The sequence below is a fragment of the Dermacentor andersoni genome, chromosome 8, assembly GCF_023375885.2.
Source record: "Dermacentor andersoni chromosome 8, qqDerAnde1_hic_scaffold, whole genome shotgun sequence".
Taxonomy (NCBI): Eukaryota; Metazoa; Arthropoda; class Arachnida; order Ixodida; family Ixodidae; genus Dermacentor; species Dermacentor andersoni.
The window spans coordinates 118,806,990-118,821,360 of NC_092821.1; the positions used below are offsets into that span (position 1 = coordinate 118,806,990).

At 47.2% G+C, this 14,371-nt stretch overlaps 1 protein-coding gene across 1 annotated transcript in view; it reads left to right on the forward strand.

Moving 5' to 3' along the window:
- The window catches only part of LOC126529435 (phospholipid-transporting ATPase ABCA3-like), a 30,523-nt gene extending 16,682 nt beyond the window's left edge, over positions 1-13,841 (forward strand). The window contains exons 6-11 of the mRNA XM_055069625.1: positions 693-903; positions 2,553-2,892; positions 5,637-5,824; positions 10,483-10,656; positions 12,082-12,298; positions 13,387-13,841. Of these exons, the coding sequence (XP_054925600.1) occupies positions 693-903; positions 2,553-2,892; positions 5,637-5,824; positions 10,483-10,656; positions 12,082-12,298; positions 13,387-13,557 (1,301 nt within the window). The 3' untranslated portion in view covers positions 13,558-13,841. The remainder of the gene's footprint in view (positions 1-692; positions 904-2,552; positions 2,893-5,636; positions 5,825-10,482; positions 10,657-12,081; positions 12,299-13,386) is intronic.
- Positions 13,842-14,371: the final 530 nt, after the last annotated feature.

Below are 14,371 nucleotides of genomic sequence, written 5' to 3' on the forward strand. Positions count from 1 at the left end.
CCTTGAAAAAAAAAATTCGTAGGACGCCTAAGCTTTGCCTTTGGGAGTGGAACGCGATGATATTAAAAGATCCCTGAGTGCTCTCACGCTTCCGGCAACTAGAGCGTATGTAACCGTAATGTAAGTAGGGCAGGTAACAGGTAGTCTATTATAGTTACAGAATAGATGCCAAATGAATGAAAGCGCATTGCAAGACGGCAGAGAAATAAGTGAGAATTCGCAGGCATATGATAGGAGAGAGAAGGGACTCTTTACTGAAGCCTTCGTAGCTTTCATGGCCGCGTGTAAAGCGTGCTACTCAACATGGGAACGATGAAAAAGGACGTCACAGGGGCCAGTGTCTCTAAGCGTACCTCGCACTTATGCGCAGACGGCGTTAGTCCATACAGAGATACCTTAGTATCTCTAGGGATGGCAGTCCTCCTTGAATATACTGTGCGGACATCAGGGTTGTTACTTTCACCGTAAATACCCCTGAAGCGCATATTACTTGGGCTATGTCTTCTTGCACCTTGGAGATATGGGTGGCGATCTTTTCTGTTTCTTCGGGGGACAGTTGGCACAAGACAGGGATAATCGATGATCGATTTGAGATGCTCTTGTGCTTCGGCGCACGTAAATAGGCTGACGATAACCAGGAATACAAATGGCCTAACAAAGCTGTTCCTAACATTCAATCACAAATGCCGCAGCCCTAGCAATGAATGAAGAGGAGTCCGACTCTACCCTGGGGAGCCTTTTGCGGTGCCACGACGCGGCGTCGGGCGACTTCGTCCCGAACGGCGTCCCATTGAATCTGCTGTTCTTGGCTGTTCAAGGCCTCATCTGTCTCGGTCTTATGAGCTTCAAAACATCGGGTTGCTTCAGCTGGAGCGAGGCGATCTTTGGAAAGAAGCATGGACGGTACGGCAAAGTCTCATCCCGAGTGTGATTAAAGGTGGCGCCTTCACACGCACATTAAAGGGTACACTAAAGGAAATCGTACCGTCGAGCTAGATCAACGAGTATTCGTCCAGGAATCTATGGTCATTTACTGTGTGCCGATGCACAACTTTCTTGCGTAGGATTATTAGTGCCGAAGGTGGTGCTACTTGTCCTCAATTCGAACGCCTGTGCCAAGTAGAGGAGTTGACGTGACTTCCCCGTATTACCCGTGTTATGTCTTTTATAAACTGTATATTTACCTCTTTGAGCCTCCGCGGCTGCATCGGGCCAGGAAGGTGTCCACCTTGGCGGTTGTACACAGAGAAATTGATGCAGCTTGCTCGCAGTAGCGGGACATAGCAGCCTCTCTGTGTGAATGAGAAGTGCCCTCGCCACGCATGAAAGGTACCATATTCCACAACACGTGGTGCCACTTCGATTTAAAATTTTTTTTTTCACATCACTTAAAAAATTCTATCATCGTTAAGAATGACGAATGCCTTGTTAAAGTGTAATCTTTCAGTCTAGCTCCACCTAATATTTTCCTTTCTGTGCGTTGAGTTTATACGTTGTTGTACCTTTACATACATTGTTTTAAGTTTCACGCCCAAACAGCGCCTGTACGTCAGTTGGATCCCACGGATTTTCATCTGTTTTCGTTTCAAACTTGAAATTAAATTCTGAAGTTGTACGCGCCAAAACCACGATAATTGTCATGAGGCACATCGTAATTGGCGACTGCGGAATAATTTTGACAACATGGGTTTCTTGAACATGTACCGAAGACAGGGGCGGTTTCGGCATTCAGCCCCTACTTAAAGGCGACCGCAGGGCACGGCATCGAACCCGCGACTTCGAGCTGAGCAGTGAAATGCCGTAGCCGTGCACTGAACTGTTACGAGGGTGAAATGTTTTGTACGCATTTGGAGCAGTTGTGTCGTGGCAAAAATTATTGTAACCGGCCGAGTTCATTCTCTGGCTCTTTTAGAATACTATGTTTCCCAGCTTTACTGATGAATATTTGACTAGGCCCAAGGAGGTGCCTTCACAGCCCATGATTTTCAGATCCACTTTACGGTCTTATAGCTAAGAATGTTAATCATAAGAAAAGCCGGCATGCCGAATGGTGCAAAAGTTTTTACTGGGTAGTGGAGGCGTCACTGGGCTCACTTGGCGTGTCACGCCCCCCCCCCCCCCCCCCTTCCTCCCTTCTCTTTATGTTGCCACGCTCTCCTATTTCTTAACGCGCTCTTTGTTTAGTGAATGTTAAATAACTTAAAAGGGCAACGCTCTTACATTTTGGGGCAATTCGGCATTAATTTCTACAAAAATAATTGCGCCGCCGGTGTCCTTACGTCTCGCGCCACCCACGTAAGCGCCTGAAAGCTTAAACTAGGCACGCGGTTACGTCGCCCCTTTTCTGCTTCAGCCCATTCTCGTCATCGGCCCCATTCAGCTGTCTCGAGTGCAGACGTTTGCTGCATTCGGCTGCGAACTGCGTGTTGCGCCCATCAGCGGGCTGCATCCGGCGTGGTCACAACTCGCCTCCTCCGCCCCATTAGTAACGCCACGGCTGTGTAGAAAGTTATTTAACAGCTGCCTTTTTTTTTTGTCTTTGGGTGGTGAAGCCCTCTAACAGCGTCGCAAGCCACGGGATTCGGCAGGAGCACGATGGCAAAGCCATCTGACCCCGAGGTCGAAGAAGAGAAGAAGCTGGCGACCGCACTGTGCGACAAGAACAACTTCAAAGACCACGCGCTCGTCGCGCGCAACCTGAGCAAGACATACGACGTCTGCTGCGCGGTCACGGACTTCAACCTGGCGCTGAGGCCTTCGGAGTGCTTCGGCCTGCTGGGCGTGAGCGGTTCGGGGAAGACCACGGCGCTAGACCTGCTCGCGGCGCTGACCGACGTCACGCAGGGCGAGGCCTACACCCCCACAGCGTCTCTCCTGGAGAATACACGAAAGGTGCGAGGTCTTCAGTATGTTTTCTTTTTACACGTGCACAGAAACTTAGGGTGCGTTCTAAATTTGACTAGAATAGAAGACAGTCTACGCTAACTACCAAGGCAGCTTCAGGCCGAAGCAACGTAACGAATTTAGGAGAGAGAGAGTGACAGAAGAAACGGGAACGTTAAAATAATAAACAAGCACGTCGGCCGGAGACCCCATCTTCTCCTAGGCACCGGGGGACGTCAGTGATAGTATCAGTGACACCAGTGATACACCGTGATACCAGTCGCCTCAGCCGCCTGTTTAGCTCGCCATACCAGGCAGCGCTGAGCCTGTAATGACGTGCTGGCCATCGCTGCTTACTACCGTTTAAGTGTGCGGTTGAGAAGGGCGGATTGGATAGGTATGCGATGTAGCATCCCTAGGTGATACGATGTAGTCACGCATATGAATTGCAGTGGGGATACTTATGGAAGCAGTCTAATCGACTTCACGTCACCTCACGTCGACAAAAAAATTGTTGGAAACGCACTTGTGCACAGCATATATAATCGCCGTATTTTACCATTTTGCGCTATGGGAACGAGACGGATACGTGTGTGTAATGCGAATGTTTAGTGCTTTAGTGCTAGCTGTATTGTGGGCTAGGCGTTAGCACTCTCGATCTCGAGCTAGCCGAGTCGCTCAGGGGGTCCAAACGTCTTGCTTCCTTCACGAAATTTCACTCCAAAGGATGCTTTATAGGGTTTAGCTTGAAGCTACTACATTCCTCTCTAGTGCTCGAGTGTTCGCTGGCGGTTTAAACATACACTGGCGCATACACTGACTCGTAAAAGAAACCTTTATTCTAGAACTTCGGAAGTCTTCAGCGTCAGAACGTCACCGGCGGAGTGATTCCATGACTAGAGGGAAGCAAGACAACTACGCGCGCTGCTAGCTCCTGTAAAGCCCAGATTATGTTTTTTTTTTTTTTTTTTGGCGGAGCACGGTTTACGTCAATGCGCACGCAAAGAAATATTGACTGCATGGAAAGCATGTTCAGAACGAGAATGGAAAGTGTAGTTTACGACACAAATGAGACGCTACATTTTTTGCCCGCGTATTTGATAGGTTTGGAATATTTTATGAGCTCCACGTAGAAGGGCTAGGGGAGGCGGAGAGCAGGAAAGAGGGAAACGAGTGACCTTGAAAGTTGATCTAAGGAGCTTAGTGATGATGTGGATGATGATGGTTTATTGGCATCGTCTTTGAAACGGGGAGGTGAAAAATATTCACCTAGCCTGCTTAAACTCGTCTGGTTTGTGATACATGATTTTCAGTCTAACATTTTGCCCAGGTCATTCTTTCTCTTCCTTAAAACCTCTGTATCAACTTTGTACCGTCACCTATGTCTCTACCGAATCGGGTGCTATTAATCTCTTCCCTGATTCTTTTTCTACCGATTCTTTGAACCCGTTTTGCGCGGAGGTGCGACGAGGCTAACGCCATCATGTGGCGTTGATAGGAAACAATCTATGGGGCACATGGACGAAATCGCCTGGCTTTGTTGAAACCACACGGGGTAATGGAGGAAGCCAGCGCCTAGGACGGCGCAAACTTCGACACAAAACTGGGGAACAATCTACGAAAAACAATTGACCTCACCCACTGTGGGAATCAATGTTATGCAAAGCATTTTGTCGCTACCTGGCTTTGCAGCATTGACTGGGATTCCTCAAATGGGTACCAGTTGCACCATTGTCGTTGTGTAAATCGACTAGTTTGCGTGTGACGCGAGCGTAAGTATGTGTTCGACGACATCAGCATGACGACGCCAGGTTGACAGCGATCATACGGCTGCAACGGCGTGGTTTGTACTGCGGCCATTCGACCCGAGTTTATGCATGCGGATGGTTGCCTAATACATAGGTACCCAACGGTCCTTAGCGAAAGAAACATGAAACCTCACGCACTGTGCGAGCGTTATACAATCGTGAGTGTCGATGTCTATGCGAGGTGCACAGTTAGCTCTTCACAATCTCCCTTCATTGGGCGCGTGAGGCAAGCGGTAACACGTTTTATTGTACGCAGGAAGGCTTTCTGGTGACCGTCTAGGCAGGCTGCTCAAGTGGTGTTTTTTCTGGACAGCAAAGTAACCTACATCGTTTGACATCACTGCTGTCTCCGCGATGCTCTCTTTTGCCGGTTTCGCCCGATACTCGCACGAGACTTATGGTAAATTCGAGTGGTCGATCGGGTCCTCCGAGTCGCATTTTAAGACGCTCCATATCCGTGTCGGAGAAAGCGTGCCCCAACCGAACAGTGGGTCACTTTCCGAAGCAGCGAGCGGGTTAAGTAAGCGAGGGTTGAGGGAAAGTTTCGGTGATGTCCGTCTGAACGCCGCTGCACCACATAGCATTATAGCCCGCGGCAGATGATTGTGGAAGCCAAAAAAAAAAAAATACTGGCCTGCGAAACCGAGATCTCCAGCAGACGTCGCTTGCAAGACCTCTCAGCCCGATGGCGTTCACGCCTGCGCCAAGTCAACTCGAGATTGTCGTCCCATTTGCGTAGGGCGTCCAGGTTTAGGTTTTCTTTTTCCCTAAAGAAGTTTGTTCGCGCCACGAGCATTTCATATTTATTGCGTACGATGCCGCAGGAGACAGTGCGCGACTTGGTGGGCATAATTTTTCAAACAATGTCAAGTCACTGATTCGAAGTGTGGCTTGTATACGCAGTTCCTTACCATGTTATCCCTTTTTTCTCCCCCTGTTCACCAGTGGCAATCCCAGATTGGCTACTGCTTCCAAAAGGGGTGTCTCCTGGACAAGCTGACCGCCTACGAGTTTCTACACCTAATCGCCCGGCTCCGCGGCGTGAGCCCTATCAATGTGGAGGCCACAGTGAACAGCGTCATCTCTATCGTCGACATCGAGGAACACGCCAGCAAGCCCTGCGGATTGTACAGGTGCTTGACCGAACAACCCGACGAGCGGGACTATCTATCCGAAATTCATTTCTTACCCCCTTGACAAAGGAATTCTTTCGAAGGCAATAACGCTACGTTGCTCTTTTAGAATACAAAAAAAGATATCTACTGTTACCCTGATAGTACGCCTCGTCAGCCAAAACAGACGCAAGAAATACGAGGGGTGTAGCGACGACGCCTTGAACGTGATGGATTTTGGCATCATCTGCTCGCGGACCGTGTTAACTTTCTGTAGGTAAAAAGAAAACACATTAAGAGAGAAGAAGGTTTTAGAAAGCTTCACTGAACCGTAACTGAGTCGGATACGAAAATAGATTTCAAATCAGTTAACGTTACACTAAAGTAGTAGAGCTGGGCTTTGGCGTAAAATTAAAGAACATTGAGGTTTGCCTTCATTTCTTATTTCAATAATAAACCTCTTGCCAGAAATTTAACAACAATATACCTTTGAAATACACTCGAACCTCGTTTTGACGGAGTTCGAAGGGTAAGCCAAATTTATTTCGTTATATCCATTACTTCGTTATATCGCCTATTGTCATTTACTGCAGTATGTATGCCATGCCCAAGGATATGCAAATAAGACTGCGGCTCCGCGGCCTGCCGAAGCGCTATGCAGCGGCGTATGTAGTGAATATTCAACAACACAACAGCGAAAGTAACTCCGGCCTGTGCAATGCGCGACTGTTTAGCACCTTAGAACGACAGAAAACTGAGCTAGTTGGGAAGGATTCATTATGCAAAAAAGACGTGAGGCGTTCGTGTTGTCCACTTCTCTGTTATTGTGTCCTGTCCACACGCCTGATGTCATTTTTGCATAATGTTTAGCACCTGACGCGACAGCTGTTACGATAGCGTTCTTATGTTCCAGTGTGACGGACTTCCGCTTCCGTTTTCCACTTGGCTAGCTCATATTACTGACGTGAAACCGGTCAAACTATGCGGCCAACAGAGCTTGGAACCAGCACCAGAAACGCGGACTTATACGCGGGTGCGTTCGGCCCTCGAAAGAGAAACCAGCTCGCTTTATCGCTGCCCCGCTTTGTGACCTCGCCGGCTTGGCTTGGCCGGCTCGTTCCGGCTTCCCCCAATCTCGGAGGTCACGCCTAGCCGCGTCAGTAGAGCGTGGCACGTGCGCAGTGAGGGAGAAGTGGAGGTGCTGGTTTTCAGCACATCACGCGGAAGCTTGATACACAGTTAAGTAGCATAACTACGAATTACCTCCTTTAATCTGACCTTTAAAGGAAGTATTACAATGCATTCTAAAGACCAAAAACTTAACCTGGTAAGTATTACGAATTTCGTCTTGAAATTATGCGGCGCGGTGCAGCGCCGCATAATTTTACTTCAATAAAAGGAGGCTTAAAATACATGATCTCTATCGTGATTTCAAGGGGGAAGTGCATCTACTTCGATATATCCTTCGTTTCGTTATATCGCGCTTCGTTATAACGAGCTTACGTATTGTTTCTCATTAGCGTCGCTTTAAGACACTTCCTGACAGAATCTATTAAGCGGCCATCAAAAGAGGATGCATAAATCATGCTTTGTTTGTACATCAAGCTGTTGTCGTAGCAGTGCGGCCACTGTTACAGCGAGACAAAACGTGAGATGTTTCCCGTGGCGCCATTTTGAAATAACAGCTCGGAGTGATGTAATGAATATTTAGAGCGTCAACGTGAGTCTACCTAACAGAATATATGAAAGTTCGGTAGCTTAAATGCTAATTACCGCATTTAACCTAACTCTTAAGGGAAGTATTACATTGTATTCTAAAGATAAAAAAATAAAACTAGTAAGTATCAAGAGTATTGTCGTGAAAAAAGAAAGGCTGAACTCAATAAAAGCCTTTGACGTCTGTGGCGTCTTCCTACATGAAGTTGAAAGGGTGAGCTTTCTATGAGAAAATGAACTATTGTTGGACATCGATTTTCTATACTAGTAATCGGACCTTTTCCTAGAAAAGGATCAATGAATAAGACTGTTAGAGCTTTTTCTTCTATCTAAGCTCAAGTGGTGTTAATTACTAAGTGCCCCGAATTTTATACGTCTTTCATTTTATTATGAGGAGGTTTATATGCACCGGTTGGGGATGTCATATATTTTTCATATTACCACGGAGACAGCCAGTCTTTAATAAATTCCATGAAACTTAAAGATAACCACCCTGCATATCAGTGTCTCAGTGACTGCTGTGGGCTCATGCAAATCGTGCCATGGATATAGTACCGCTGGCTACCTAATAGAGAAAACAAGTATCTTTTTTGAGTGTTCTTATTTACAGTCATGTCAGTCTGCTTGTACATTTATTTATTCAGGTACTTATTTTTAGAGATTTATTTCTTTTGGGAAATGTGTTTTACTTGAGGGTCACACAGACTATATCTGTCAGTATTCAATTTCGTTATGGTGCCAAGCTGCAGGAAATTTGTACTTTGCAATAATTTTTAAGAAGTTTCTGATGCTCTCAAACTACAAATGGTTGTACATTTACACATATGTTTGGCCACAAATAAACACTTCACCTAAAAAAATTGTTTTTGCCTGCATCAGTTCATCACTCTTGATTTCGTGAAGGACCATTCAGTGTGACAATGAAAAAAGTGGCACAACAGTCCTGCTAGCAGCTTTACAATATGGTTTATTATAAGCAATCCAGGAGCATGCTTTTGACCCCAGGGTGACCGAGGCCTGCAAAACAAGAGCACCTGTATTTTAAATTTTACCCCTATGCTCTCACAGCAAACATCGTGTCATCAAAGATAATTATTTGCAACACAACATATCTCACCGGTATTTTAAGTGCAGTTTTAAACACTGCTAAATACACACTGAGGCATAAAGGGCTTTCAACATAATTTCAACATAACAACACAGCTGCAACAATATTTCAAAGAACTTTCAATGTTGAGACTCAAAATATCTGCAACAATGCTTCAATGGGCTTTTAACGCTGAAATACTTCATGATTTCAACAATACAACAATAATCTTTCAAATTGAAAAGCCCCATCATGTTTCAACAAAATGTCGCGGGACAATTATCAACACTTGTCAACAACTTCCTCAATAATGTTTCAAAAATTGTCAAATGTTCTTTCAATGTCATTTGTTGACTTTGAACAATGACATTTCAATATCATTTCAACAATTCCTTTTGTAAGTTAGCTGAGTGGTGGCAAAGATTGTTGATCGCTTGCGGCAAAACACTGAATTGCGTGGGACGTCATCAGGCGTGCAATGTTCGTTAGATCATAGAGCAGCGTGGCATCAGGGGTAGCAAATGAATGCAGAAGTGACGCTCTACTGAAATCGAGAGCGCATTTGTACGCAAAAGTAGAGAGCACAAAAAAGTCGCAGTTTCGCACAAAAGGCGAAGCACCAATTGCGATAGCAAATTAGTAGATAGCTGTACGACGCAAGTAGTTTTATCAGGCGTATAAACTTGTAAAAGTTCGCTTACTAAATTAACAATGATATAACGTTTAAGTGCGACTGAACGAGGATGTAGAAAGAAACAGACGCACAGAGACAGCGCTGTCTCTGTCTCCGTTTCTTTCAAAGTCCTCGTTCAGTCGCGCCTAAACATTCTATCATAGATTCAAACCAACTAGCCCCCAACGTGTTTTTACTAAATTAACAGGCACGGCATCACGCGCGCACAGGTAAACAGGAACACATCTAGCTCGATCAGCGCGGAAGCTCGCTGTCAAAATACGCGAGTAAGGAATCGCCGCAGCGGCGGCAGCGATCGAGCTGACCTTCGCGCATCTCTCACTTCAAGACGAACGAGACGTCACAAGCACAGCGCATACGAAGCTACCGGCACTACGCGTACTGTGCGACCATCATAGATCGCCTTGAAGTCCGCGCGGGCGTGCTCTCTGATGACGTTGAAGAGACGGTGCCCGCATGGCCGGGCCATAAGCAACGGCGACCGAACAAGAACGCCCCCCCCCCCCTCTCTCGCCTCATCCCCGTGCCCCCCTCGCGACAGGAGAGGGCGCGCTTCCGGCCCGCCTTCCTTGCTCGCACACGCGAGAGGGAGCCGCGTACGCGGGCTCACCATCGCACGTTTTCACTCGCACATACAGCGTACGGCGCGCGGCGATGATTTTATCGCCCTTCGACTTTATGCGGAACCTCACGGCGACGGCGACGGGGACGACAAAAATGCACCTGGAGTGTCCATATAATAGCTATCGCAATAGAATAAGTTCGCGCATGTCCGGCAATAAAATTAGAGGGCGTGTTTTGTCTCGTCCTCTTTAATAGTTGGTGTCCAAATATGTAGCCCCGCGATAGCTCTCTCCAGATAGCAAAATCTAGTCTCGAAGGGATTACTTTTGCTGAATGCATGCACTGACAGCAAATGCAGGCCATGGGTTCGACGCCACGTGTAGAGGTTTGTTTGTGTAGTAAAGATTTATATAGTTCTCCTCTACTGCATCTTGTCTGCCAGCCTCTCGTCCTGTTATTTTACTGAACATGCCTACACGTCGGTGAAATAAAAGAATTGACTTTCGCTGTGCTTGCTCTGACTTATTTGTCTGCTTCGCTGCCAATCTGTCTGTCTGTCTGTCTGTCTGTCTGTCTGTTGTCCGTGTAAATCACGTGATAAAATCACGTTATGTGCAGTGGCGGCACTCGGCGCAAGCTGTGCGTGGGCGCGGCGCTCCTTGGCTTGCCCCCGCTCCTCTTCTTGGACGAGCCGTACACGGGAGTGGACGCCATGTCGAGAGACAGGATCGGCCGCGCCCTGTCGCGAATCAAGAAGACCACCTGCATTTCCATCATGTTCGCCTCGCACAAGTGAGCCGGCTATTACACGCGTTGTCCATTTGTGGGCACAAAACGTACAAGCGTGATGACCCTACCGGATCTGTCGAACGATCGGTAGCAAAAAGAACAAGTCGAGCAACCTTCGAATAGGTTTCGCAGCTGTATTCAGCATGTTCCACCCAGTGCACTACACGCTACGTATACACCTAAAGGAACATTCAAGTTATGGTAGACTCATTATCAGAGAGAAATGTAAGCTCGAAGTTCTCGTTTTTGAATTACTCAGCGAAACCACAGTGTGGGTGCGTCAGGGTGTGAGACTGGGTGCTGTTGCCATTGACGTCATCTATGACGTCAAGGAGGGCTAGTGTAAAAACAATAGGATGGTGTTGCCAACCACCATTCGTTATCGCCTTTTTTATGGATTATCAGACCTCTCAAGGTCAAAATTTTCTTTTGTTTGTACCGCGCAGTAACAATCTGCTAGTAGAGATCAATTTATTTTTGTCCCTTAATTTATAACCCGGCTATTCTAACAGAATCGGCCTCGGCACAAAATTTCTTTAGTTATAGCTGATGTCTCTTGGCACGTGTTAGGTGCCACAGAATGAGAACACTTCTACTTCGTGCCATGAAAGCGACCATTAGAATGCCTAATACATATAGCCTTAAGCCTGAACTGTTTAAAATTATGGGGTTTTACGTGTCAAAATCACATTCTGATTATGAGGCACGCCGTAGTGGGGGTCTGTGCACCTAAATTGGTGTCACAGGGGTTCTCGCATTTTGACCCCATCGAAATGCGGTCGCCGTGGCCAGGATTAGATCCCGCGACCTCGTGCTTAGCAGCCCAACAGAATAGCCACTAAGGAACCACGGCGGGTCTCGAACTGTTTATACGTAACAACTATCTCAGCCATAGTATGGCAGGCTGCAATAGGCCATCAAACAAACTTTTGACAAGTTCCCACCAGGTTTTCACCGGAGCATTCACCGAAGTTCAAAAGCACCTGATCCTGTCAGACGACCCGTCGAAAGCACGACTGGTCAGACTCTTGGAAACCATTAAAACATGCTTGAATGGAACGATAGCTTAATGCGCAATTCTTGGATGCCTTACTGGTACTCATCATGAGGGAAGGATAATGAAATCTCAGAGCTTCATTTCCCAAAATGGACCTCGTTCTCAGCAGCGCAATGACATAGCCAGTGAGATACGAAGGCAGGATCGTCGTGCGATTGGCTGGATGGTTTTTAGAATGAAATTGAAAGGGGGCAGGTGAGGCCATCCGACACATTTCCTGATAGATCGAATGGCTTTGTTTCATAGCGTGTGGTTGCTGTCACGCGCATGTCTCTGTTCCCCCGTCAAACGAAAAAAGAAAGAAAAGTCTGGTTTTGGGTTGTAAAATCTCAAAGATAAATCACCACCTTGCTCTGTTCGCGCGGCCGCAGCATCGACGAGTGCGAGGTCTCATGCGAACGCTTCGCCATCATGGCCGACGGCAGGCTCAAGTCTATGGGCACGCTGCAGCAGCTGCGAGATAAGCACGGCCGCGGCTACCGACTCGAGTTCATACTCAGGCATGGTGCTGACCCGGATGCTGCGAAGCGCTTGATGGAGGCAGTGGCTCGACACTTTGTCGGCGTCAAGCTCACCGAGTTTCACCAGGTATACAGCAGCTATACGTAATATAGATGGTTCTTTTACATACAAGCTACAGAATGAGGCGTCACGGAGATGCGGTGGCGCTGGCATCACTTTTCGTGCCGGCTATCATTCACGGATTGTCTTGTTTGTCTCCTATAGGTGGAACCTATTTGCAACAAAGTTGCACCCGACGCGAACATACATTTGTTATATGGGATGGACGTTATAACCATATATTCATGACACGGTGCTATCGTATAGCAACATTATAGATTTACTTCGTTATATCCAATGCCACTTCATATTTCTGTTCGTTATATCGGAATTCAGCAGTAGAATTTTCCACTATAGTACATTCTATACACATAGACTAAGAAAGCCCCACTGAAATGTGCCTAACCCAATCTAACCTCACCTAAGGACGAAGAAAAAGGTTCTTTGTCGCCCGTTGGATCAAGAGCGCATGCATGAAAGACGTCTGTCCGCATAGCGTTGCGCGCCTGGGTGTATATCAAAGTGAAACGAATATAGCGCCATTGCGGGGAACCCTTAGGACGCAACCTGTGCCCCATCTGTGGTACCGTTCAAAACAGTGATAAAAATGTATTCAGGGATCACGGCGGGTAATATGGCTAGGAGAAATTGAGCGCTATTTCATGCAAAGATATTTGCATCTCGATGAGTTAGTGACGTATGCGTATGCTTGCCTTTTCGAAATGAGGTGTTGAAAGAACAGCGGTGTTTTGTCTCCTTTGCTTATCTTGTTTGGGGGACCGTCGAAACAGTTAAGCTATGAATGAGGTAGCTTCGGGGACAAACGCGTCCCGGAACTAGGTTATCTCCCGCGCGAGAATACATGCCTTAGATACTTCCCGGCTAATCCAAAAATTTTTTCGACGGTAGCCAACGAAAGGTCTTCGCTTTGAAATGACAGGTCAAAAAGGTCAATAGAGTGCTCCTTTAAAGAGCACTGAGAGAGCCCCAAAGAACAGTATACGATGAAGCTCCGCATTACAGCGTATCTACGCTGCGCTGTTTCGAGAACCTGTTTTGCTGTTTCGCTGTTTCCAGACATTAAACGGGATAACTTGATATTGTCTCCGCCGCAGAACGTGCTCAGCTATCACCTGTCGGAGCGTATGCCGTGGAGTGAGCTCTTCCGCAAGGTGGAGCTGCTGCAGAAGGATTTTCCTCTCGAGCACGCCATTGCGGGGGAGAACACGCTGGAGCAAGTTTTCCTCTCGCTAGCCAAGGCTCAGAAGTGGCTACCGAATGCCTAATTAGCGGGGTCACAAGCAGTTACCACTTTTCGGTATTGTTTGCTATTTTGCTACTGCAGCAGTAAACCTTGTGGCCGTCTTCAAAGCTCCTATTGGTTTACAGCAGCACCTCACATGGGCTCCTTACTCTATAGAATATGTCCGCCAGTGCTGTCGATGGCGACGCATGGGGGGTCACAGGGCTGCAGAATTATTCAGTCGGCCACTGCTGACTCGTGCAAGAGCTATTGGAGGAAGCACGTTCGTTACTTATCAGTGGTGCCTAATAAAGTACTGCCTCGAAAGCCTCCATGTTGACTGTGCTACCTTGAAGCTGCTCCCCTGTGGCCACTGTTGAGAGTTGGGCCATCTAGATTGTTCTCCCTCGATATGGCCACCACCTGCTGGCAACCACTTGAATGACATAAGACCACCGTTTGCCTGACCAATAGCAGTGTTTATTTCTTTATGTTGCCGATGACAACGCACATGAGCGCTTGCGTCACAAAAAAAAGGTCATTGTGCGATATTGTGCCGGTCACAACGCCGCCGTACGGCCAACGCGTAAGGTGACTACGATAGCGTACGGCTTCCCCTCGACATCAGATCAAGCAGGTTTAAAGAAATATCCCTGTGTAAGGCTAGAGCCTGCTACCATGAAGTGAATGCGCCCGTTGAGAATATGTCCGCCAGTGCTGTCGATGGCGACGCATGGGGGGTCACAGGGCTGCAGAATTATTCAGTCGGCCACTGCTGACTCGTGCAAGAGCTATTGGAGGAAGCACGTTCGTTACTTATCAGTGGTGCCTAATAAAGTACTGCCTCGAAAGCCTCC